The following is a 23,944-nucleotide window of genomic DNA, read 5'->3' on the forward strand; positions in this document are numbered from 1 at the left end:
GGCGGGCTTAATGGCACGATTGCACCATTAAGCCACACCCCCTCTATTTAATGCTGTGAATTTCAGCATTTTATAATAGGGGGCTATGGTGACATGACGACGCCACCACGGCCCCAGTCTCTATCCTCTGTCACATGACCTGTTCTCTGGGATCTCCCCCGGAGGACAGGTCAAAAATGTTGACAAGTATGAGCTACATGTGAAGTCTAAAAGCTGATACAGTCGATATGTTATAAAGTTACCCGCCACCTCCCTTACTCTCACTGATGTGACTCGTTGACGAGAGCAGGAGGCGGGGCTAACTTATTGCTCAGCTTGCAGCCTATTCACGCATCTGGCTCTTTGTTGTGGGGACCCAATAGGATCATACACCCACTACCCCCCCGCCCTTAGACAACCTGTGGCTCTGCAGCTGTTGCCTAAACTACAGTCTCAGGAAGGGCTTGCTGGGACTTGTAGTTGTACAATAGCTGGAAAGACACAGGCTGTACCTCACAATACTTATATAGATCTATTACTACATTTATTTTCAGTTTTCTTTAAATGTTCAACGCAACATGATATTCTATACCGCTGGTTTTCGGAATATTGACATCATTTTTGGTTGAGATTTGCTGAGGTAAAATGCAGTATCAGGTATCGGTGTAAATTTGAAAACAAATTGGGTGTGCACCGTAAACGTTTTTTTTGCAACTGCTCCCATTTGATTGCTTTGTACATACATTGGTATATCCTGCTTCCCGCTATTTGGAAGTGTCTGTGCGCAGGGCTGCAGTCCGAGATTGGAAAATGTTTGTTGGAACCTCATTTATGTCTTAAATAAGTCATGAAAATAAAGGGAACATAAGGGCTCTCTTTGTGTCACATTTTTTATATTCTTCACCCCTTGAGGCTCCTGTAACTATCTCGTGCTGCAACACGAAATCTCATTTATGCCTCCGAGCACAGATGATCTCTGTGGCTAGCCCCTATTCAGCAAGGAGAACGCCTTTGTTCGCCCAGTTCATCAGAGGGAACAGTATTTTTTCAGCCTTCTGATGTGATGCCATAAGCCGTGTATTATCCTGTTCAAATTGGCGCAATCGCACAAGAACTGGTGAATGATGTCACAAAGGGTGAAGAGACAGCATTTGAGCTGTGTGTTTCGTATATGACATTCATAGACTTTGATAACACAGGGTTAACCATTGTTGCCTACAGTCCCAGAATGTCTGAGAGATTCCCAAATTAGGGGGGAGACCTCCAGGACTTTTGAGAGACCATACAATTACTTATACAGGACATTGACAACTTTTATGGGTCTGCGTGTCGGCATGCCTCCATTGAGCTACCTAGCGGTCTGCCATCACCCTACGCATTTTGCCACACAAGTTCATGGTTAGTTCTATAATGGGCGCAAATGACCACAAATCTACTTTTGTGAAGTCACAATGCCACTTTGTGACTGCCTTTCCCAACAGCATTTGGGGAGGAAATGAACTCTCTATTTGGGAAACTGTAATCATTGTGCAATACCGAACCATAGATTCTTTATTCAATAGCTAACATTTGCAGTCTGGCTTATTAAATAACAGTCGTGTAATACAATCCCTCTGCGGATTAAGCAGAGTTTCTAGTAAAAGTCTCCAGGATGCTGGTTTCTACAGCAGTGATTACACAATAAAGAATATCTGAGGAAACGTTTTAAAACAACAACCACACATTTGTATTGTAATGTTCTTTGAAGTGGGAGATGCTACCTAATAGCTTTGTTACACTGTGAAATAAAACAAACAAAAACGGGTAAAATAACAGGTAAGAGATGACAAAGGATAAGACGTCTTACATTGGCTCTGTACAACTTTGCCAGTGAGATGTAATGAAGCTTGGTGTGAAGGAAGGTGAGGATGAGAGGGAGAGAGTGAAATGAGGAGGGGGGGTGAAGAGCACAATAGGCAAGTGTAATGAGAGAGGGAGATATTGAGAGAAGGAGGCTAAGAGTTGGATGACTGGCTCCCAAATCCTGCTCCTGTTTAATATTCCGCCTGCTTTCTTCATGTTGTGCTTGGCTCCTGTGGGATTGGAATCACGTCTTGAAACTGAAGCCAATTTTCTGTCTTAATCTCACAATGTTTTGACTGGAGGCAGATCCAGTTTAGTCCGAGTGGAAACTACCAAACCATCTCTCTGCTTTTCATAGAGAGGATGGAGAGATGGCTCACTGGTTGCTCGGATAAGGTGACATAAGAGTCACCAAATGGAAAGAAAGAGGACGCTTAAGTAATTCCAGTTATATTTTTTTGTATTGGGAGGAGAAGGATTCTTTTTTTTTTTTTTGTTATTCTGAGTCTGTGCAGGAAATATCTGACATTTCAAGTAATTGTTCTCCGTTACTGTTCTGCAAGAGGATCTGTGTCAACGCTATACCTGGAAATAACAAGAGGTTAGTGAGCGACATCAGATTATCCTGTAGCATGAAAGCTTATTGTGTGCACATGGCATAGGATGGCTAGGCAGACCCTACTGTGTTCAGATACTACTCAAATAATCTTACTATAGTTTGAAGTAGTTGTTTAATAACATCTAGTGATTGATTTTCTCTTTGGTGTGGTCACAGCTCTATATGGATGGATAATATACTGTACTACACTCTTATCTTCTGCTTTGGGGTACAGTGGGCACTTTTAATATTGTTACAGAATGCCATCTGGCTCATGGTCAGTTACAGCAGGGGATTACAGGTACGCGAGATCCTCCGCTTTACCAGTGTTAGGACCACATATAGAGGCAGAATAAAATCCAGCCAGAAGGTACAATATTGCACCTTGGCATAATCATGCTGTTCTGTAGGGGAGCCAAGTTAAAATGTGCGGACAGATGTAGAGTTGAGATGGGGGGTGTCCTAGTTCAACTCTAAATTGCAGTGTAAAAATCAAGCTGCCCAGTATTTGTGTGCTACATGCAAAAGCTGACAGTATTATCCCTGAATTGCAGAAATTATTATACTCCTACCCCTTGCATTGCAAAATGGTTTGTCCAGGTGCAATTATGTACCCTTCAGCTGGAAGAAAAAATGTTGCATTCCCCTTTCTAGTAATGCTCGAGTTTTGCATGGGTTCCTCTGTCCAGGACAGTGTGATTTTAAGGCATTTCCAGAGCAGGATGAATATATAATGTTGGATGATGATACATATACTGTATGCAGTATTGGAAAAGTATGTTTCTGCTTATCATCTACATCTTTTGGGTTAAGGGTGAAATTGAAATCCTCTTCCCTGTTTAAATCCTACCCTTGTTTCATATATACATGTTGCTTTATGTTTGCAGATTGCTGGCTATAAGAGATGACTGTGGTTCTGTCCATGAATAGATTCTGCAACCCCATTACCTCTGAAGGTACTACTGACATAGGAGATTATAGGAGTGTCTGGGAGTCCGATCTCCAGAACAAGGCAAGCGGCTCCACCACCTCTCTCCATGCCCAGCACCAGGAGCACAGATTATGTGACACTTCTCCAGGTACTTGTCTGCTGCACTATATCAAATGAAGTCACCTGTAGTTTTCCTGCTGTGGTTGAACTACGAACCTTAGCAGGCACGGGCAGGGTATGCTGGAAGTTGTAGCTGAATTATAGCTGGGAAGCAGCCAGTGCAATATATCTGTATTAACATAACAGCGTTGAATCAGTATATCACTTTTTAATCATTCATTTTCACCAATCAGCAGCAAAATTGTCACAGGTTTTATAGAAAATGAGTCACAACACAAAATATCTCTGTGTATGAGCTCCTTAGTACGGTAAAACCATTATATCTCGTGGCTTTGTGTACAGTAAATCTTCATTCCACCCAGCATGTCGGGTTCACTATCCCTCTGCTGACACAGATCAGCCTTCCAGAATTGTACAGGGAATTCACCCCAGAGGAGCACATGAACGATCTGTAATAAAGTCGCTTAGTAAGTAAAACCAAATCTGAATTAATTGGGCATTTTCTACTACGGCTGTTGTCAGATTTTTAAACGTAAATATATCTCCATATTAAAAATGAATGAGTATAGTTTTAAACGGTGCTATTATTATTACACATATTGTCGGTACAGTTTATGGTGTAGCAACAAGAAATTTGTATCTAACTACAATGCATAGTCAGATAACTTATTGCTGAGTAAGAAATTATACTGTGTAGCATGGCTCGTCTTACGTAGCATAAAACACATTATCATACAGTCTATGTAGGTTATTTTTATAGATGGTGTTAATGTGTTGCTAGGAGTACCCCTTTTTTCTGGTAAAATGCTGGTTTGGAAAGGTTATGTTGTAAGAATATTGCCCTATTTTGGTTCCCTTTGTTGAATGTGTGATATCACTCGTAGCTTATTCTACTTTTTGTGATAAATAATATAAGGCTCAGGCATGAGAGTACCACAATCTAATTAGTTGAGACTCTAATGCATAGTTGCCAAACTTTAAAGACTGGCCACCGGGAGTCTCGGAGTAGAGGTGGGCGTGATGGGGCAGGGCTCCGCGAATCGCGGCATTCTAGTCCCGCCCCTTGTGACGTAATGATGCCAAGGCGTCATTCTAACACGGCGCAGGGCCAAAATTATGCGATTCTCGGAGAATCGCATCATGGATGCTTGAAATCTGCCCACTTCACTAGGAAGTGGGCAGATGCGGGAGAATTGCCAGCTCTCCCGGGAGTCTGGGAGAACTACCCGGAATTCGGGAGTCTCCCGGGAGAGTTGGCAAGTATGGTCTAATGTCCTATATACTTATAAGACAGGCGTAATATTCATGACCACACCCATGTACTGGCAGCAGCTGCATCACTGTGCTCCTGGGCAACTTTCTGATGACATCATCAAACAGTAGACAGTCTGCCAGCTTTCAGCACTTTGCTTGGGAATGACCATATGGGATTAGTGACAAAGGATCTTAAACTCACAGGGCACCCTATGCCCACAGCTAATCTAAGTCCAAAGACACCTACGCACCTCCCCCAAATCAGCCGTTGTACATCATAATTCTTTGCCTTTGCACACAGTCTTGTTCACAAATTTGGGGTCACAGACACGTCCATGCAGTGCATTCTATCATTACTAAGTGACTATTTTTTAAAGTTATAAAATCCGTTTGTTGGGGAGGATAGTGAGATTTATTCTGAGTGTTTTTTTTTCCCTTTACTTGACTGTTCTGCGGTTCAGGAATGGTGATAGACACACAATGATAGACTTCTTGTACTCTGCTTCATTTCCATAGTTACAGATAACTCTAGATTGAAGGTGGGAGCCTAATAAAATAATAAATTGACGGTGTCTTTACCTCCTACCAGAGGGGAATCACAGCCGGTGTAGTACAAGCAGTAATAAGATGTAGGTAAAGGGACATGAATGGGTGTCAGCCGGCATTATGTACTGTTGGTATACTGTCATTATCACATGTCTGCACACAGTAATCCCATTCTTGTTTAGTTTCTCGCTGGGAGCACACAGTACAGAACGTATAAATGTATTATGTGGAAACAGTTTGACCTAAGGAAGGATTTTCCAACAGCTTGTTCTAGGGGAGGACACAGAGAATAGAATGTATATGAAGTATATGAAGTATGGATAATTACAACTCCAATATATTATAGATAATGTTGACATAATCCTGGCATCCTTGGTTTATTTAGCTATTAATACGATTTACATTTATATATGTAAACCTTTCAGGAGCTTATCAAAAACTGTTCGATAATAGTTAATACCTCTTTACAAGCCCAGCTGATTTTCTGTTGCTGATGGTGCCTAAAACAGATGATAATTGAGGTAGTAGCTAGCAATGTAACATACCTTATATCTATCATGATATGGTGGAATGACCGGGAACCAGTTTACACAAGCGTGGAAGAGCCTGAACATGGTAGAACAGACTCACACATGTTCGACTTTCTTTATTTTTTAACTGGTTCTAAAATTCGAGAAATTCTGATGGATTTTCTAACTTTAGAACCAATTTGCCGAACTGGTTCAAGAATCAAAGCACAACGAGTTTGATCATCTCTCGTTAATAAGTTTTAAATTTTTGACTATTACAAGATATCTATTTGTCTTGGCTGCGCTAGCTTTTTAAGTAGAGTAACCCTTTAGGGATGAAACAGCCTACAGCAGGCCTGGCCAACCTGTGGATCTCCGGGTATTGTGAACCTACAAGTCCCTGCATCCCTTATCAACTATCTGCTGGAAAAGCATGCTGAGGCATGTAGTTCTACAACACCTGGGGAGCCACAGGTTGGCCAGGCCTGGCCTAAAGTAAGACCAAGGCTCAATTTAAAGCTCATTTATAGGATTTTTTTGAGAGCACTTTTTTCTTTCTTTTGATCATTTGCATATTTTCCAACATTGGTCTCTCCAGTGGGACTGGGGAGTGGCTGTGGCACGATTGGGGCGTGGCTATACACATCGGGGGCGTGCCTAGCTCTTTTGAAGCGTTAGGCTGCCCTTTCTCTCCTCCGCTCCCCTCTAAACCCATTCATTGCCATGCTCCTCTGTCCCAATTGGGATGGAGGTGCAGAGACCTCTCATTGGAACTGCCTCGCCTAAATTGGGACAGTTCCAAAATATGAATTTGGGAAATGCATATATTTACGCCCCACAAATGGACGTACGCCCAGCTCTAAACTATATTCATGCAGCCCCAGCATGCTCAGTAGACTTTTCTATTAATTGAATTTCCCATTGCAACCATGATTACAGATCCAGTTACATCAAATGCATAAAAGCCACAAGACCTTGATTTGATCATTTATATGAAACCTTGAGGACATATAAGAACTTGTAACATTTATATTGTGAAAGGCATGCACAGTGGTGCTGTCAAGTTTGACATTTAAATAAACTAAAACATATAAAGATCTACGATCCAGATCTCTTGTGCACTCAGAGATATTTTATGGCACAATACTGGCACGGTACTTTATATAGGTTGTAATTGCAATATTGCTGGTGAAAATAGATGATTAGAAAGTGAGATGGATGATATTTTAATATGCATTAACTATTAATAAATACACTAGTTAAACAGGCGATTTATATATATATATATATATATTTGCATTGGGAACACTGCATCGGAGGCTGAAGCCGGGTGATGGGGAGTTCGATGCATTAACATTTCCCACCGAAAAGATAAAATTATCCTTTAAACTTGTATAACTGCATACAAGCAGCATGTAAAAAGTAATTAAAAAAATTACCTTGTATTGCACTTCCAGTATCTTTGTATAACATGACCCTAAAAAAGAGGTGGGTAGCCTATGACTATCCCGATGTTGGGGTTGACATACAGGAAAACTACATCTATGTGCAGTTTGTTTTATGGGGGGATAAAGTTAGTTATTTTGTAATTATATCCCCTATTCTGTATGTTACCATTTTCTGTATACGCTCTAGCAGAGAGCTGCCCAAACTCCATCCTCAAGAGTTCATGTTTTCAGGATTTCTTTACTCATACACAGGTGAGTTAATCTATTTGGCTGGGTCAGTAGTTATTCCATCTGTTTCTACAGACAGAAATCCTGAATACATGACCTGTTGATAGCTCTTGAGGAGTGGGTTTGGGCACCTCTGCTCTATAAGTTAAATACTGACTGTTTTTTCATGTAGCACACAAATATGAACTTTAAATTTCAGTGTACAAATAAGCTATCAAGTATTTGTGTGCTACATGAAAAAACAGTCAGTATTTAACTTGTGTGCAAAACAGAACACTAATTTGCACCCCTTGCATTGTAACATGGTTTTGTCCAGGAGACTGAAATAAGAAGTTTCTCAAGTTAAGATCCGTAATGAATCAGGCCCCAGATGGCTATGGCAAGTGTGAGGAGATATTGGGACTGTTTTTATCTCATGTGTCACTATCACACATTTTAATGTTTTTATTGCATTTGCAGAAATGCGCCTTAAAAAAAGTTCTTCCCAATGTAAGGTTGCGCCTGGAGGGTTTCCTATTCAAAGTATAGATCTAGGACTAGGATCTCCGCCACTTTCAAAGATGTATAAAAATCAAGTTGTTTTGTAGAGAGAAAAGGGCCCTCGGGCCCCCTGCTAAATAGGGTATGCCCCTGTTAATGTACTCACTCCATGCCTCTCATTTAAATATCTCATCACATAGATCGAAACCCTGTTTCGGCATGTTGGCGCAACATGAAGCACGCAAGTACAGCTCGCCTGCATTCAGCAAAAATTACCCCGTCCATAAATTACCTTTAATGCCTAAAAGGCTACTGATCTACTGAAAGACAAAAAGTTCAAATAGCATAGCACATCACATATTTCCCTTCTTTATTTCGCACGAAGCCACAGTGTGTGAGTCCACCAAACTATATAGATCATTTGTTTCCTAGGCAACTGCAAGCCCTCATAGATTTCACTATGTAAGTTTAGACACAGTGTATAATGTAAACAAATTTTAAAAAGACATGTCCGTGTATCTAGCCCAGTAATGATAAAATGAGAAGTAAACGCAGTAGTGTAACAAAGAAAGAAAGAAAGAGATAGAACAGAGACACAGTTATATTCCACCGACCAACCATAAACATCCCTGTAGCCGGTCTGTGCCCTGCAGTTTCCTGCCATAGAAAATTGCCTTAGTTGACTTGGCAAATAGTCCTGGTCTTGTCTTTACTATGAAATAAATAGTGTTACAGCCTCTGTTAAGTTGTAGTTCCCTGCAAAAGTCAATAGGCGGAGGTTATTGAACATAGTGAAAATACTGTATCCCACAACTTCATGAAGTGGTGTTTTTTAGAGTAGTGTAGTGCAGACCAGACAGCATTGTAGTGTTATCCAGACCCAATCAGTCGCAAACAGCATCCCTACAGCCTGATAAAACATGGGATTTGCTGTTAAGGATTGGTTGGGTCTGGCTGGGAAAATTGCAAAAGACTGTAGGGGCTATTTATGATTAAAGAAGTCCTCTAATATTAGGAGTACTTGAGCAGAGTTAAGAAACCCAACTGTACCCCATACTAACCAGATTTAAGTTGTAATCAGGATTCTACAGGAAACGGTTCCACCCTCCATTTTCAGCGTTCTCCGCAGGTACGCCTGCATCGTACGCTTTCCAAACAACCCTATAGACCTGGCCTGTCCAACCTGTGGCTTTCCAGGTATTGCAAAACTACAAGTTCCAGCATGCTTTGCCAGTAGATAACCAGCTGACAGGGCAGGAGGGGACTTGTAGTTTTACAACATTTGGGGAGCCACAGGCTGTAGAGCTTCAAGACACGTTTGTTCAAGAGATCTATTTGCATCTCATTGTTTTATCACATTCCATAATAGAATTCCCATCATTCTAAGGGAAGAGCCGGGACACCCATATGACTTGAAGGTTGCCGAGTCCATAAAAATCATGACTTTTTGGCCACAGATAAGATAAAACAGTTACAGGAATCGGTTCCCACGTGTCTTGTTAGTTTGGGTTCTTTGGGAATTTAAATGATGGGAAAATATGTATTGTGAGTTAGAGATTTTGGGTGGAAAAAGGGACAATATATCCTGGGAAAAACAACTCACATGGGTTCCTCAGCAATCTACCAGTCTGGTAACTGCTACAATAATGATTCAGCCTTATTATTCCAGTGGGAATTATTGTTCAATAATTATTTCCAGTGACAGAGCGCGGTGCTTATGTAAGTTTATGATAAATAGCATTCCTGTTCATATGTACATTTGTTAACTGCATTTTGACACGGTGTGACTGACATTTCCACTATCTTTCGGCACAGTATTACACTTTTAGATGTGTAGCAGAGAAATGCAAGATCACAGTGTGGCACGATATATATTCTGTTGTGTGTTAGAAAACAAATTTATTTGGAGAACCTCAGGCGAACTGCATGTCATCTGTCATATCTGATTTATTACCACAGAATCACATTACAGGGGAATTTCACATCCAAAAACAGCTTCCAAGAGCACTTACTTTAAAAGGAAATATGTAGAAGAGGATAAGCATCTGCCGTTCAGCAGCTGTAGTCATAAAGTATGTTTTGTCTTTTTACTTCTTTTGTTACATCATGGTAATTGTGTCCTTTCTGCTTTTATTGATTTTTTTTTTCCAGCAATGTTAGAACGTGGGTATGATATTACAGAATTTTCCTCATAAATATATTGAATAGTTGTGTATAATATTTAAGTAGTGTTGAATTGGGGACATGCAATGCCGACATGTAAAATAAAGTTATAACGGCCCACATTCTGACTGAAAATTATATATTTTATGTTGCACCTTTTATGTTATAACTATGTAATAATATAGTTTAATGGTATGAATCATTAAAGGAGAGCTTCAGCCACAGTTATTGTTTCAGAAAGCCCCCCACCCCCAACAAGGATAAATTTGTAGGAGAGTGGTGGTCCGTCCTCTCCGGAGGCTCCCACACGGCTCTTCTGAGCAGTGGGCCCCCCACCCAAATTTTGTGTCACGCCCCTGAGATTACTACCATACGCAGGGGCAAAGGCAGGATTTGTAGAGGGGGGTTTCCACACCACGCCGCCAGTGGGTGTGACAAGCATGCATGGGGGCGTCGCTATACTATTAGACAGTGCTTGGCTGCTCTCCAACTCTTCCTATCCCCATAATATACATGGGCAATGCTGCATGCACTACTGTTAGGTGCACACAATGCTCCCTTTTTAAGCAGAGCCGTGTGAAGTGAGAGCAGGTTCCAGCCACCTCAATTATACAGTTCCCTAGGCTTGGGTGGGGGGTTTCCAGGCACTAGGAAACCCCCCCTCGGTTTGCCTATGATACGGGATATAGTCATGGTTCTGCTAGTTTTCTGAATCAAAAACTGTCCGGCTAAAGTGCTCCTCTTAACACAGATTTAAACAAAGCGGTTTTTGTCACTCAGTGAATAGCATGGAGGCTGGTCCGTGTGTTTTTTTTTATCATTTAGTGCATAAATCGACTTTTTTTTAATAACATAGTGCAATTGTGCTGTAAACTAGAGCAACCAATAGAATATTGCTTTCATCTCCTGGACTGCACTGGAAAAATGACAGCTTGCTTCTGATTGGTTGCTGTGGGTTACATTGTGCCATGGTATTAAATAAACGCCGGTGTGTGTCTTGCTATTATGTGTGTAGTGTGTTTATGTTATTTACTTTCTGATATGTATTTGCCAGAATTTTTGGAACTAATTTTCAGAACTGTGGGTTTGTGGGTCTCTGTCTATAAATAGATGCCAAGTGTTTCTGTACTTACGTCGGCCCTGAGTAATACATTGAGTGCAGGCCAAGAAGTCATTTTGTGCTGTATTTTAAAGGGTTTTGTCCACTTTTGGGCAAACTCTCCTTAATCAAATATGGCTTTATAGTCAATAGAGGAACCTGCTGGTACTTGGAGCAGAGAGCACACTACAAGCCATCTATAACTACCATAGAGCTGTATAGAATCGGAGTCCTCCACCAACAAGAGCCATGGCTTAATTTAGCTCTCATTATTCGGTGACAGAGGGTTTTCCTGGGGTCTACCTCATGTTTGCTGTGCACGGGAGCCCTGTTTGATTAAGGAGGGGGATTCCAAAGTTGAAGAGTTTATATTTAAGTCTGTGGTAACCATTATACTTAAATTCTAGTGCAAAGTTGCAGAGAGTACTGAAGACCAGAAGGATAAGAAAGCGGTAGGCAATTAAAAATAAAATGTTATCTGTATAGTATAATAAAGATGTACATCACAAGGGAGGAAAATACAGAAACATTATAATGTGTAATTCCATTCTGTTACTTTTATGGTATTTATAAATCAAGTCATTCTTCACCTGTAACCTTGATCGTGTGATTTATTTTCTGTATTGTTTAAATATAAATGATTTCTATGCAGTATTTCTGCCTAGTAAATGCACTGTATATTATCACAAAGGAAGTTATATCATGTTTTTTTCTGTACTGTATATATTTAATGTTATATATTAATTAGCAGGAAAATAGAAATTTTTGGGCCCCATAGCAAAGTTTGTAAGTAACAGCTAACTAAACAACTCATCTATATACAAATTTTATATATATATATATATATATATATATATATATATATATATATATGTTTGTGGTGAAAGGTTTTACAGGTTCTTTCAGGGTGCAAGGGGTTAAAGAGTCATGACCACAAAGTACAAATTTCAATCTTTTATTGCAAACAAGCGACAATATAATAATAATAATATACTTAGCTTCGATAGTTCTCTTAGAAATATGTTTCATCAGCAATTATACAGGGCCTCTCTCTCTCTCTCTCCTCCCCCCTCTCCCTCCCTCTCTCTCTCTCCCCCCTTCTCTCTCTCTTCCTCTCTCTCTCCCTCTCTCTCTCCCCCCCTCTCTCCCCCTCTCTTTCTCTCTCTCTCTCTCCCCCTCTCTCTCCCCCCCTCTCTCTCTCCCCCCTCTCTCTCTCTCCCCCCCTCTCTCTCTCCCCCCTCTCTTCCCCCCCTCTCTCTCCCCCCCACCCCCTCTCTCTCTCTCTCTCTCTCTCTCCCCTACCTCTCCCCCTCTATCTCTCTCTCTCTCCCTCTCTCTCTGTCCCCCTCTCTCTCTCTCTCCCTCCCTCTCTCCCCCTCCTCTCTCCCTCCCTCTTTCTCTCTTCTTCCCCCTCTCTCTCCCTCCGTCCCTCTCTCCCCTCCTCTCTCTCTCCCCCTCTCTCTCTCCCTCCCTCTCTCCCCCCCCCCCTCCCTCTCCCCCCCTATCCCCCCCTCTCTCCCTCCCTCTCTCTCCCCCTCCCCCTCTCTCTCTCCCCCCCTCTCTCTCTCTCTCTCTCTCCTCCCTCTCTCTCCCTCTCTCTCTGCTTGACCTGTCACAATAAATAAATATATATATATATATATATATATATATAGTACATTTTCATTTTATTATTAAAAGGACTGATATCATCACAAATGTATAAATAAACGCTCTATAACAAGGAACAGGAACAATATATAATATATAATATCCATAATATACACATTTAAGTAGTGCAGTGACATGACAGCAGCTGAAGCATATAGACTCCAGGGTCTAGATTTATTAAGAATCAAGTTTGGTGGCGGTTTGAAACCGCCACCCATCACCAGCGGTTTAGTGGTCCAAACATCCGCATTTACTGTAGGGAGGTGTGAGGCTTCAATTTAAAATGACTGGCGATGTGTGGCGGATTGAAAAAGCTAAACCGCCGGCGGTTTGGATGAAACCGCCATCAAATGACAGGACAGTTTTAGTACCTGCTTCAGAATGGCTGGATAGCTCACACATGCTGTTTGAGCTACCGTATTTTGCCATTCAGAACATTAGAGAAAGCACCATTGACATTTAAATTAGGTTGGCAATCATTATTTATTGATTAAGGGCAAAATGAATTAAATAATAACATATGAGGGGGGAAAAAAATTCATTATACTAAGGGAATAAAATAATTTAATTATTATATTACAACATGTAATGACAAATTGTGCAACATAAATAATTATATCCACCATTAACAATCAGTTAATAATATTATATATTCACATTCCCCACATATTATAATGCTACAATAGTGTCCCTTTAAAAAAAATATATAAAAAAAGAAAATTCCCCCATAAGTTAATATTAAATACATTTTGTCTCTTTATCAATAAATAATGGTTTTCCAAATATTTTAAATGTCAATAGTGCTTTCTCTTATGTTCTCAATGGCAAGATAAATCAAACAGCAGCAGTTTGAGCCATCTCACCATTCACAACCACCTTTTATTTTGGCTGTTTTGCGGCGGTTTTGAAAACCGCAGCTTAGTAAATCCGGCTGTTTGTATGTTTATCATTGTGAAAATCGAGATGATGGTTTGTAAAGTTGTGGTTTTGAAAAATGTCACTTCTGGACATTTTGACGGCGGTGTGAGCTTTAGTAAAACCGACAGTTTCAAAACCGCCGGAAAAATAACCGAAAAGCCGCGGTTTGAGCATTCCGCCCTTTAGTAAATCTAACCCCATGATTCACATTTTCCAATTCCTTCATGCTGCGCTCAATGATCTCACTTCCTAAGTTTGTAGCCAATGGGAGGGCAGGATATTCCCCACATAAGCGCTGACTGGCTCAGATGCTCGCTGACTCTCTCCCAACCTCTCTACTGTTTCTCTATTCTCTGGTGATAGCTTGAAGTGTGTGTGTGCTGGAGAGCACCAACATAGAGCGTAGGAAGACTGGAAATGGTAGACCGGTATAATGGATTGGTCTGTACGTACCCATAATGCCATCCTTGCCCACTGACATGCTTAGTCAGCAAGTGTTTCTAATTTGTATGGACAATTTCGGGTTTGTCGGTTTAAGAGACGTTAGAAACGGAAAATGTGCTCTTTACTCAACACAATAGCTCTAATCACATCAGTGACATTTCAGTTCCTTTAGACGTGGACTTGCTCTCCTCCACTACACGTTTTGAACCTGCTCTGAGACATGCACATTAACACTTTTCTGAGCACTCATAAACATCTCTTAAGGAAACGCTTATGCAAACATCAGGTGTCTGCCGTGTCTGGGCCACACATAGACCCTTCCAGCAGCGACGTCTCCCTGGAATAGATTCTCAAATGTTGGCAACTACACGCGTGACATCATGTCAGTTGACAGAACAGATGGGATAGACCCTCCACTCACCCATCCCACCCATCTCTGTTTACGTGTCTGGCACGCTCACATGCAAAAGCAAATAAAGAGACATTGAATTCATAGGCAATTCATATATGTTTATACAGGCTTTTCCCTATATAAAGTAAATTAGAGTTCTGGCTCACATTGACTGATTCCTGAAGCCTGTATATTTGTTGACGTGTACATTTTCCTCACACACAGTGGAGGCAGCCATTTTGTGAGCTTGACCAACATTCCTGACATTGCAGCTATCACCTATCAATTCGTTAGTAACTAGTGACATCACTATGGCCGCACTCATGAATATTGGTCCAGCCATAAAATGACTGCCTCCGCTGTCGTCGATTTATACTTGCCTACTATCCCAGAATGTCCATGAAACTCCCTAAATAATGGGTAATCTCCCAAAAGTGTCCATCAATCTCCCTAAAGCCAAGCCAGACAGAGAATCAGTGGGCAGAACCTATCATGTTGACACAATTTGTGTCATCACAGTCTGCCCAGTGCGCCATGAGTGTCGCATCATCGTGAAAAGGAAAAGTGGAGGTCTGACCCATAGCAACCAATCAGATTCTAGCTATCATTTTCTAGAATGTACTAGGTACATGAGAGCTAGAATCTGATTGGTTGCTGTGGGCAACACCTCCACTTTTACTTTTTAGAAGGTTGGATAAATCTACCCCTGTGGATGACTGTACTGCATATACAGTCATCCACAATACAGGTTATTGTGTGGACAGATCACGTGTCACTGTACTATGTCTGCAAAGCAATGGTCCTCTCATCTCTACTAATATTGCTGTGTGGTGATGAACTCCAGACTATCATTTTGGGAATGTTACAAGAAAAGAATAAAAAAAAAAACGAAATTGGAGAATCAAATTACCAAGGACATTTCTTTCTATTTCCTCAGTACTGGTGTGTCCGGAAATGTCTCAGTTCTCTGCCCTGGTCCCACCAGTATTTTCCATCTCACTCTGTGGCACCTCATGTGTCATCTTTGGCAATTTTCCATCTTCATACAGTCCTTCGAGTCTAAGCTATTCTTGATATTTTCCAGAAGCCTTCGTGCTTATTTTTCTGGAAATACAATGACTTTTTATAGTCTTTTTGTTATAGTCTAAGTGCAGGTTTATTCTTCTGGCATATTTCAGGTTCACGCATCACGTTATAAATGAAACAACCTCCTAATATGTACTGTGTGTGTTTTACAAGAACATATCGCAATATTCTTCTTATTGAAGAATTTAGATTGCGTCACTTTTAAGTGAAAGACGTAAGATTTTGGATACGTTGGTTGTAATAATGTTTAATTACAGATGCGCATAGAAAACCAACGTGGGAATGTTTACCCATCATAAAATATGCGCATATTTTAGAACGTTCGTATTTATAAAACGCACATTTTATACACGTGTGAAAGGGCTCTCGCATTCTGGGACCGATGGAAGTCATTAATCACCTTCAATTCACCTTCATGAAGATGAAAAATCTTCCTATATTTGCTATTATTAGACAGATAAAGGATCAGATTTAAAATGACAGCATTATATTGTACAGGGGACCGTTTTGTTACCTGTCGTGGTCTTTCAGCTCAATATACATATTGTACAGTAAATTAACACACAGTATAAACTTTCCAAGTCTTTAAGGATTTTGCTATGAACTTAATGGAGATGGCGCTTAAATCCTCTGCTTTTACTAGTCCCTGCTAAATAGGGAGATCCAGTTCGTTTTATAATATCTGACAGATGAATCTTTGCTATATAAATGCAGTATTATTATTTTTAAACACTGATTTGGCTTCTATAGATACAGGATAAGGTTGAAAAGTTTGGCCATTCTTATGTTGATTCTCAATTATATTTTTTGCATAAACACATATTTACCTGGGTAAGTTATATACCTTGTTGTATCCATTTAGAAACTTTGGAAATGCGCCTTTGTCACCAGGGCCGGTGCTAGGGTCCACGACGCCCTAGGCACAATGAAAAAACTCCCCCAAACCCCTCCCCCCCCCCCGGCACAATGTAAAAAACTCCCCGTCTTTCCTTACCTTGGCTCCATAAAGCTGCATTGTCACCACCAGATAGATTGGTTCTCTGGTGTCTCTACCGCATATAGTGGAGTATGCATCATGTTGCCACCACATTTAGGGGGGGGTCTACATTGTATATCCACCCAAGATTTGAGCTGTGGATGGTCTGCATTATCCAGCCACCAGGAAACTATGGTCACTAGACTTGTGCGTCTGCATTGTAAAGCCACCAGAAATGTGGGGGTCTGCATTGCATAGTGGCCTTTAGAATAGGGTTGTCACTGTATGTACTGTGTTATGTATAGTGGTCAGTTTTTCTTTAATTTTCCCCCCGTAAAAGATATTGATTAGGATGTTATTAATGCCTACTGTACATACAATATTTTTACAGTTGCTACTGAATGTAAACACATATTCTAGCTGCATACGTGACCATCGTCACATCACTCTACGCTTACGCCTGAACTGGCGCAAGTGATGTGACTGAAAAACTCATACCTTAGAGATGCCCAAAGCTTGAATCGGATGCTGCTGCGTGTGCCCAAGCTTGGCTAAAAGTACATTGACTAAGTGCATATGCCCATTCTTCTGCCTGTTCCATCCCTGAAATCGTAGGTTCCCGTAAGGGTCCTTTGCACTCAAAGATTAATTGCATGCTCTTGCGTTTACTGGCGTATGGTCCGTTTCTGGGCAGGAACAGAGCAATTTACACAAAATATTGCATTTAACGGCATTTACGTTTCTTAATTAATCAGGCCCTTCATGTATTGTACAGGAGTCACTAAAATGCTGTTTGTATTGTATCTATAACTAGAATGTTCTCTGCATTGTTTATTGACCTATAGAATAGGTTCTGCATTGAATACTGATCGTACGATGCTGTGTTGTGCTTGATTCTAGCTCCTTGAAATAACATTTTTTCATATGTTTCATTGGCTCTGTGAACTGTGCCCACATGAGGCAAACTAACTAGTGTTCATACTCTTTCCATTGCAGCGCGCTGTTAGAAAAGCCTGCGCTACTTACTTCTGCTGGCCCCCAGGTGAAAGATTGACAGCCCTCCCCTACCTACCTCTGAGATACACACATAAGAGGCAACCAGTTGGTGGGCTTAACCTTGTGCCTCAGTGACGTCAGCTGTTCCTAGTGGATCATAGAGATGAGCGAGATTTTCAAAACTGTTTTTGAAATGTTCGTCTTGTTGTGGATTCAGTAGTGAAATTTTGTGCATTTTACAGGCAGAATTTGGCCATAAGTTTTGCCAGTCCCACTAACCACACAGCAGAATTAATTGGTCGTCATTGTTTCAGCTCTAGTCATTGTGCAAGCTGGTAATTTACAAAGTTAAAACAGAACTTGAAGATTCTATTACCATGGTTTCACTTGTCTCTAGTCAATTGATACACTGTATTCTGATAAATATTGTGTCACCCCAACAAATGGCGCTCTGGACTGTATGGGCCTGATTCATTAAGGTAAGTAAAGCAAAAAAAATTAGTAACTTTGCACCTTGGCAAAACCATGTTGTATTGGAGCGGGAGGTATATTTAAAATGTGGGTAGTGATTTATAGTTGGGATAGGCCATGTCCTACATCAACTTTAAATTTCAGTGTAAACATAAAGCTACCAAGTATTTGTGTGCTACATGAAAAAAACAGCCAGTATTTAACTTATGTGCAAAATAATAAACTAACATGCACCCCTTGCATTGTAACATGGTTTTGTCCAGGAGAAAACTTACTCTTTTTTTTTTACTTACTTTACTTAATGAATCAGGCCCTATGTGTGCAATTGTTGCACTTTGAATAAACCTCATGGTCTCATGATTGTTGTCCACGATTAAAATAGAAAATCCTGTGTGTTATAATATACGGGTGGGTGTTTTTTTTTTGTACAGACAAGTTGTTAAGTGCAGGTTAAATGTATATTATTTAAATAAGTGGTTTACATGGCACCATAAAATCTCATTGCCGGTATTTCTCTTTTATTTTCTCGATTTTAGAATGTATCGATCTTTGAAGAGAGGGCTCATGTTCTCTACATGTCCTTGGAGAAATTAAAATTCATCGATGACCCGGAAGTGTTCCTGCGAAGGTCAGTCCTCATCAACAACCTGATGAAGAGAATTCATGGCGAGATTCTACTGCAGAACAACTGGTGTTTCTCGGCCTGTTCTTTGGGAGGAGCCTCGGCACAGGAGTGGTTTGTGGCACAGGATTGCCCGTATAGGAAACGACTCCGAATGGCCAAGGACGACACCAACCTTCAAACTTGTTGTTTTTACCAGGAATGTGGCAGCCATTATCTAAACATCCCGTTCGCTGTTAACGCCAACGGAGGGAATGCCGCCGCTCCCTGCGCGTCTACCAGCGCTCTGCCTTTGCCAGGGTGCTCTCACCAAATGGATTATAGCACGGGAGATGCTCCGTTATACAGGAACAGCATCCAGGGGGCATCATGTGGGGGGTTTGTGACAAATTCAAGGCCTCAGCACAAAGTAAACTTACACGAGGAAGCGGCGGTGGAGGAAAAGAGAGGCGTCCTCAGCCTTAGCCGCGACGCTTCCAATGGGGGCGGGGCATTGGAGCGCAAAGGCCGCCTTTATGATTTTCTGGCGACTGGTTGCAATGACAAGAGTAGTATAAGTGAACCATGGAAAAAGTCTCTCCGGAAAAAAGAGGTTTTTCCTGGTAATAAACTTTGTTGCAGCAAAGGTAATAAGATGTGAGCACTGCAATTGTTTTTTTTTTTATTATTATTATTTTCTGTTATTTTTGATGTTGTTCAGCAGTGGGGTTCTGTTATGCGGTGGAAAAGGGTTTTTTTTTTGTAGCTTTATATGGTGATAATGAAACAATCCCTACGCAGAGGGGATTTACGGTATGAAAAAAAAATGTCAGTGTTTTAATTTGTGTATAAAAGTTTTTAAAAAGTATTAGATCACATGCACAGTTACCACTTTGGGGTACTGCCTGTGGTTTGGGCTCATGCTGTGAAGGCGTGGCTCCAGTACATCAGACAAGTCTCCATATTGGCCTAGAACTGGATGCTTAAATACGCACACTCGCTATGTCTAGGAATCCCCAGTTTGACTGCAGCTCCTCCCACTCAGAGACCGCCTCTTGCCATTGGAAAAATGGCCGACATCACCACACAAGCCGCGTCTATGTGCGTCTAATACCCAAACGTCTTAGAACATTTTTTTTGAATTTTTTTTCATTTTTACTTTTTAGAGCATTGCAATTGTATTTTCCTCTCCACCTGCATTTACGCTGTAGTGATCTTCATTTCAATCGTAATATTTGTATTCAAAATAAATATTAAGTTGTAAAAGTAGTCATTTATTTCACATAAAAACCAGTGAATTGTATAAGCAGAAGGAACAGATTTGTTCTATGCAGTGAGCACAGTCTAACAGTTGTTATAGAATCTCAGGCATTGCAGGATATAAGAAAGATATGTGATGTTTGCCTAGGTCAGAGTGTGAACGTAAGTATAGGGCAGCACGGTGGCTAAGTGGTTAGCACTTCTGCCTCACAGCAATGGGGTCATGAGTTAAATTCCCGACCATGGCCTTATCTGTGTGGAGTTTGTATGTTCTCCCACACTCCAAAAACATACTGCTAGGTTAATTGACTGCTATCAAAATTGACCCTAGTGTCTCTCTCTGTCTCTCTGTCTGGTGTGTATGTTAGGGAATTTAGACTGTAAGCTCCAGAAAGAGGGAGGGGTATCACCTTGCGCTCGAGTACATCAGTGGATAGTGTCCGGTATGGACTCGGAGTAACCATAATGAGTGAGTGGGTATGGATGTGCAAACACTAATAATATAGAGGATAAGAACAATGGTAACAATATAACAAATTAGTGAATGGTAAATGGTACACAGTTATTGAAGTATACAATATTAAACACTTTAAGTCAGTATTGAGCGTTATTTCTGATCAATAGATACAAATTGTGAAGATGGCAGTGTCGTGCCAATTGGCCGGCGGATGTTCGTATTTAGCAGACCGCTTGTATGTGAGATAGGAACTGTGTCCAGAGTGGTAATTGGTGTATGTCAGGTTAGATGTGCCATGCAATTGCAATTACCTTCAGATGGTAGTGAGTACGCTACCAAGTTACCAAGTTACAGCTAAACAAGTAACTTTGCGATGCCCAGAGCTTGATACGGACGTGGCTGCGTGCACTTGAGTTTGGCACATCCTTACTGTAAATTGACTTTGGCCGAAGGCCCTGGCCCAGCCCCTTCCCTCTCCGAACTCGTAGGTTGTCTTTGGTGTCTTATGCCATCGAAAATGAAGCGGATGTTGCTGCGTTCACGGCCGTATAGCGCGGTTCTGTACATCCGCAGAGTGAATTTGCATATGATAAACTCACAATCAGTAGATACATACCTTGATGAATCAGGCCCTCTATGATTAAAAATATGTGTGGAGTTTGTTTGCCATAGACGTATTAGACGCATTTTCTTGTATACGCAATGAAGGTCATAGGATCAGTGAAGAGAGGTGGGAAGTGGGGACTTGTAAGACTTCGATTGTTTCAGTAAATTGAGTCCAGCTCAATGCATGAAAACAAAAAGACAGTTGTCAGCACTTATCCTTTACACTGCATATATGTGTGTGTCTAGCAAAATGAGGTATTAGTTCATATTTTGATCAAAACATTTAAGCCAGCGTCAAGGACACCTCATTATATGCAGGCCCTACACTGACCTATATGCTTTAAACACCATTAAAATGCAGTTAAAATCAGATGCACGCACCTCCCAGGTATAGGGGTTTACATATAGCAAGGGCTGGCTTGTGAGCCACACCCAAATGTCCCTTAAATAGGCTTGATGGACAGCTGCTATGACAATAAGGCAATATTTTGAAACAAAACCAGAGAAAAAACAAACCACACTTTTCTGTACATACATAAGTGCAAAAGGGGGAACACTTGGACATCACTGATTTGACAATAGATACAATGGACGTTGACACCTTAGTGTAAGTGTCTAAGATGAAAGAACAGTTTGCTGATTAAGACTAGGCTATTGTCACTGTTGCGATTGCTCATTAAGACAGATCTTCAGTCATTGATGGAACATTCCTGATTTAAACGTTAAATGAAAAAACAATAAGCATTTGCTATCAATTTTATAGGCCGTACTATGATCTCATTCTTTATGGGTGTGCGCAGATCTCTCCTATGACTTCCGCTGTGATTTGCAGAGATATAAAAAAGGCATTATGTTAAAGCTCTGATGCAGTAACCTATGCTGTATGCTTTTAAATGGATCTCTTAAATGTATTTACTACATTTAGCGGTGTGTAAAGAAATGTTATTTCTCGTTTTCATTATAAATCAGGGTCTGAGCACATTATTTTCAAACAGTGGTGTCATGTAATAGGGAGGAGTTTATGCATTTATAAAGAGACAAAACACATATTGTAATAGTTATCTTTCCTCCCCTAGGTGTCAGATTGACAGGGTATTATAACAACAGGGGGATTGGCTACTTTTCCAGTATGGATTTGAACGACCATCTCCTTTAAAGCAGATATTGTACTGGTTGCTAATTTGCACCATGTTTAAAATTTTGATACTTCTTATATTTTAAGTACTGTTGATTGATCGTCGTTTTAGTGGTTGTTTGGGTTTCTTTCTTTGTCCAATGAAAACTGTAACAATGGTTTTCTGCACATTTAAAGAAGAGTAACACGTTTAACTAGGAATCATTTTGGTTAAAAAATTGACGTTAAAAGTGTGTCTTGGAAAAATGAAACCAATGGCTTAAACCAGGGGTATCCAACCTTTTAGCTTCCCTGGGCCACATTGGAAGGCGACAAGTTGTTTTGGGCCGCACATAAAATACACTAGCACTAATGATAGCTGATCATCCAAAAAAAACATAGAAAACATTGCTAATGCTCCTTGTTGTTGCTCAGTGCTTCAATGACATACTAATGGCTGCTGTCAAACATCAAGTGATATTGTTACAACATTTTATGAAGGGCGTCAATACAGCAGTCATTAAGACAGGAAGATAAGGTCCGTGATGCTCCAGGACCAGGTGAGTTTATGCACTGGTCAGCGTCCCTTGAAATAATAAAAAAAAAAACCTTAACTTACCTTTTAATCGGCTTGTTCTCTGATCCTCTTCTCTTGTTTTTTCCGTTTCACTGCTGCTGATAGTTCGCGCGGGTGACTCCTATGTGCTGTGCTCCGCAATGGATGTCGGACTTGATGACGTCACGCCCGACATTCACTGCGAGCGCCGCACGGAGGAGGAGGCCAGGGAGGGACCGCGTGACCACAAGGTAAGTATTTTCTTATCTTTTTCTTTTTTTGCAGGATTTTTTTTTTTTCATTAACAGCGCTGCCCCCTTGCCACAACCAAAACTCCTGCTGGGCCACATTTACAGGCGTGCTGGGCCGCGGGTTGGACAACCCTGGCTAAAACTGTAAAGTGCACCTGTCACAAGCAGACATATTGTAAGCCCTACTAGTATTCATGATAATTGGGCTTATAACTTCACTGGGAGCCAGCAGCATTACTTCGTGTAGACGAGAGATACGTTTCAATAAACAGTAACACATAACGGAAATGGAACTGAATTGCAACCATTTGTATTTATTTCTATCTCATTTCCTTTGTCTGTAGTAAAATAAAGATGTGGTTTTGGCTCATAGTTTGGCCCAAATTTTTAGCTCACTTGCCCGACTTCTCGGTATACATGAGTTCTAAATTTAGTTATTATAGCCGACATTCCAGAAAATCCAAGGGGTAAAAAATAAACTATAAATATTTATCGGAAATACAAATCATCCAGTGTTGGATAACATAACTACTTCCAGAAGTTAGGATCGTCTCTTCCAGACTTTAGATGTGTGACCCCGAGTGTAACATTAATGGAAATTCCATTTATTTTCATACTGTTTAAAAAAAAAAATACCTATTTTTCCAGTTTGAGGTTCTTGAGACTTCCTTCCTCTGTACCGTGGAGATGCCTATTAAATTAGGCGTCTGTGAGGGAGGACAATATCTTTTCCTTAGGCTGCAGACTAGTAAGGTGTTGTGCCCACCCCCGCCTCGTCATTGCACCACTTTTGCATTCTGACAATATGACGTGAAAGTCCCAGTGTAAAGGAAGTATCCACAGGGTAGGGGAAGGGTCCACAGTGTAGGGGAAGGGTCCACATTGTAGGGGAAGTGTAGAGGAAGGGTCCACAGTATAGGGGAAGGGTCCACAGTGTAGGGGAAGGGTCCACAGTGTAGGGGAAGGGTCC

At 40.8% G+C, this 23,944-nt stretch overlaps 1 protein-coding gene across 3 annotated transcripts in view; it reads left to right on the forward strand.

Moving 5' to 3' along the window:
- The window catches only part of SERTAD4 (SERTA domain containing 4), a 39,746-nt gene extending 19,750 nt beyond the window's left edge, over nt 1-19,996 (forward strand). Inside the window, exons 1-5 of one of the 3 annotated variants that reach the window (XM_075204199.1) lie at nt 1,973-2,422; nt 3,307-3,498; nt 9,895-10,007; nt 11,605-11,649; nt 18,666-19,996. In XM_075204199.1, coding sequence (XP_075060300.1) covers nt 3,324-3,498; nt 9,895-10,007; nt 11,605-11,649; nt 18,666-19,391 — 1,059 coding nt within the window. In that variant the 5' untranslated portion in view covers nt 1,973-2,422; nt 3,307-3,323 and the 3' untranslated portion in view covers nt 19,392-19,996. Of the gene's footprint in view, nt 1-1,972; nt 2,423-3,306; nt 3,499-9,894; nt 10,008-11,604; nt 11,650-18,665 lie in introns of those variants that run through there. The other 2 variants (XM_075204198.1, XM_075204200.1) reach the window with 2 other exon arrangements.
- The last annotated feature ends 3,948 nt before the right edge of the window (nt 19,997-23,944 follow it).

The sequence above is a fragment of the Mixophyes fleayi genome, chromosome 3, assembly GCF_038048845.1.
Source record: "Mixophyes fleayi isolate aMixFle1 chromosome 3, aMixFle1.hap1, whole genome shotgun sequence".
In the NCBI taxonomy this organism is placed as follows: Eukaryota; Metazoa; Chordata; class Amphibia; order Anura; family Limnodynastidae; genus Mixophyes; species Mixophyes fleayi.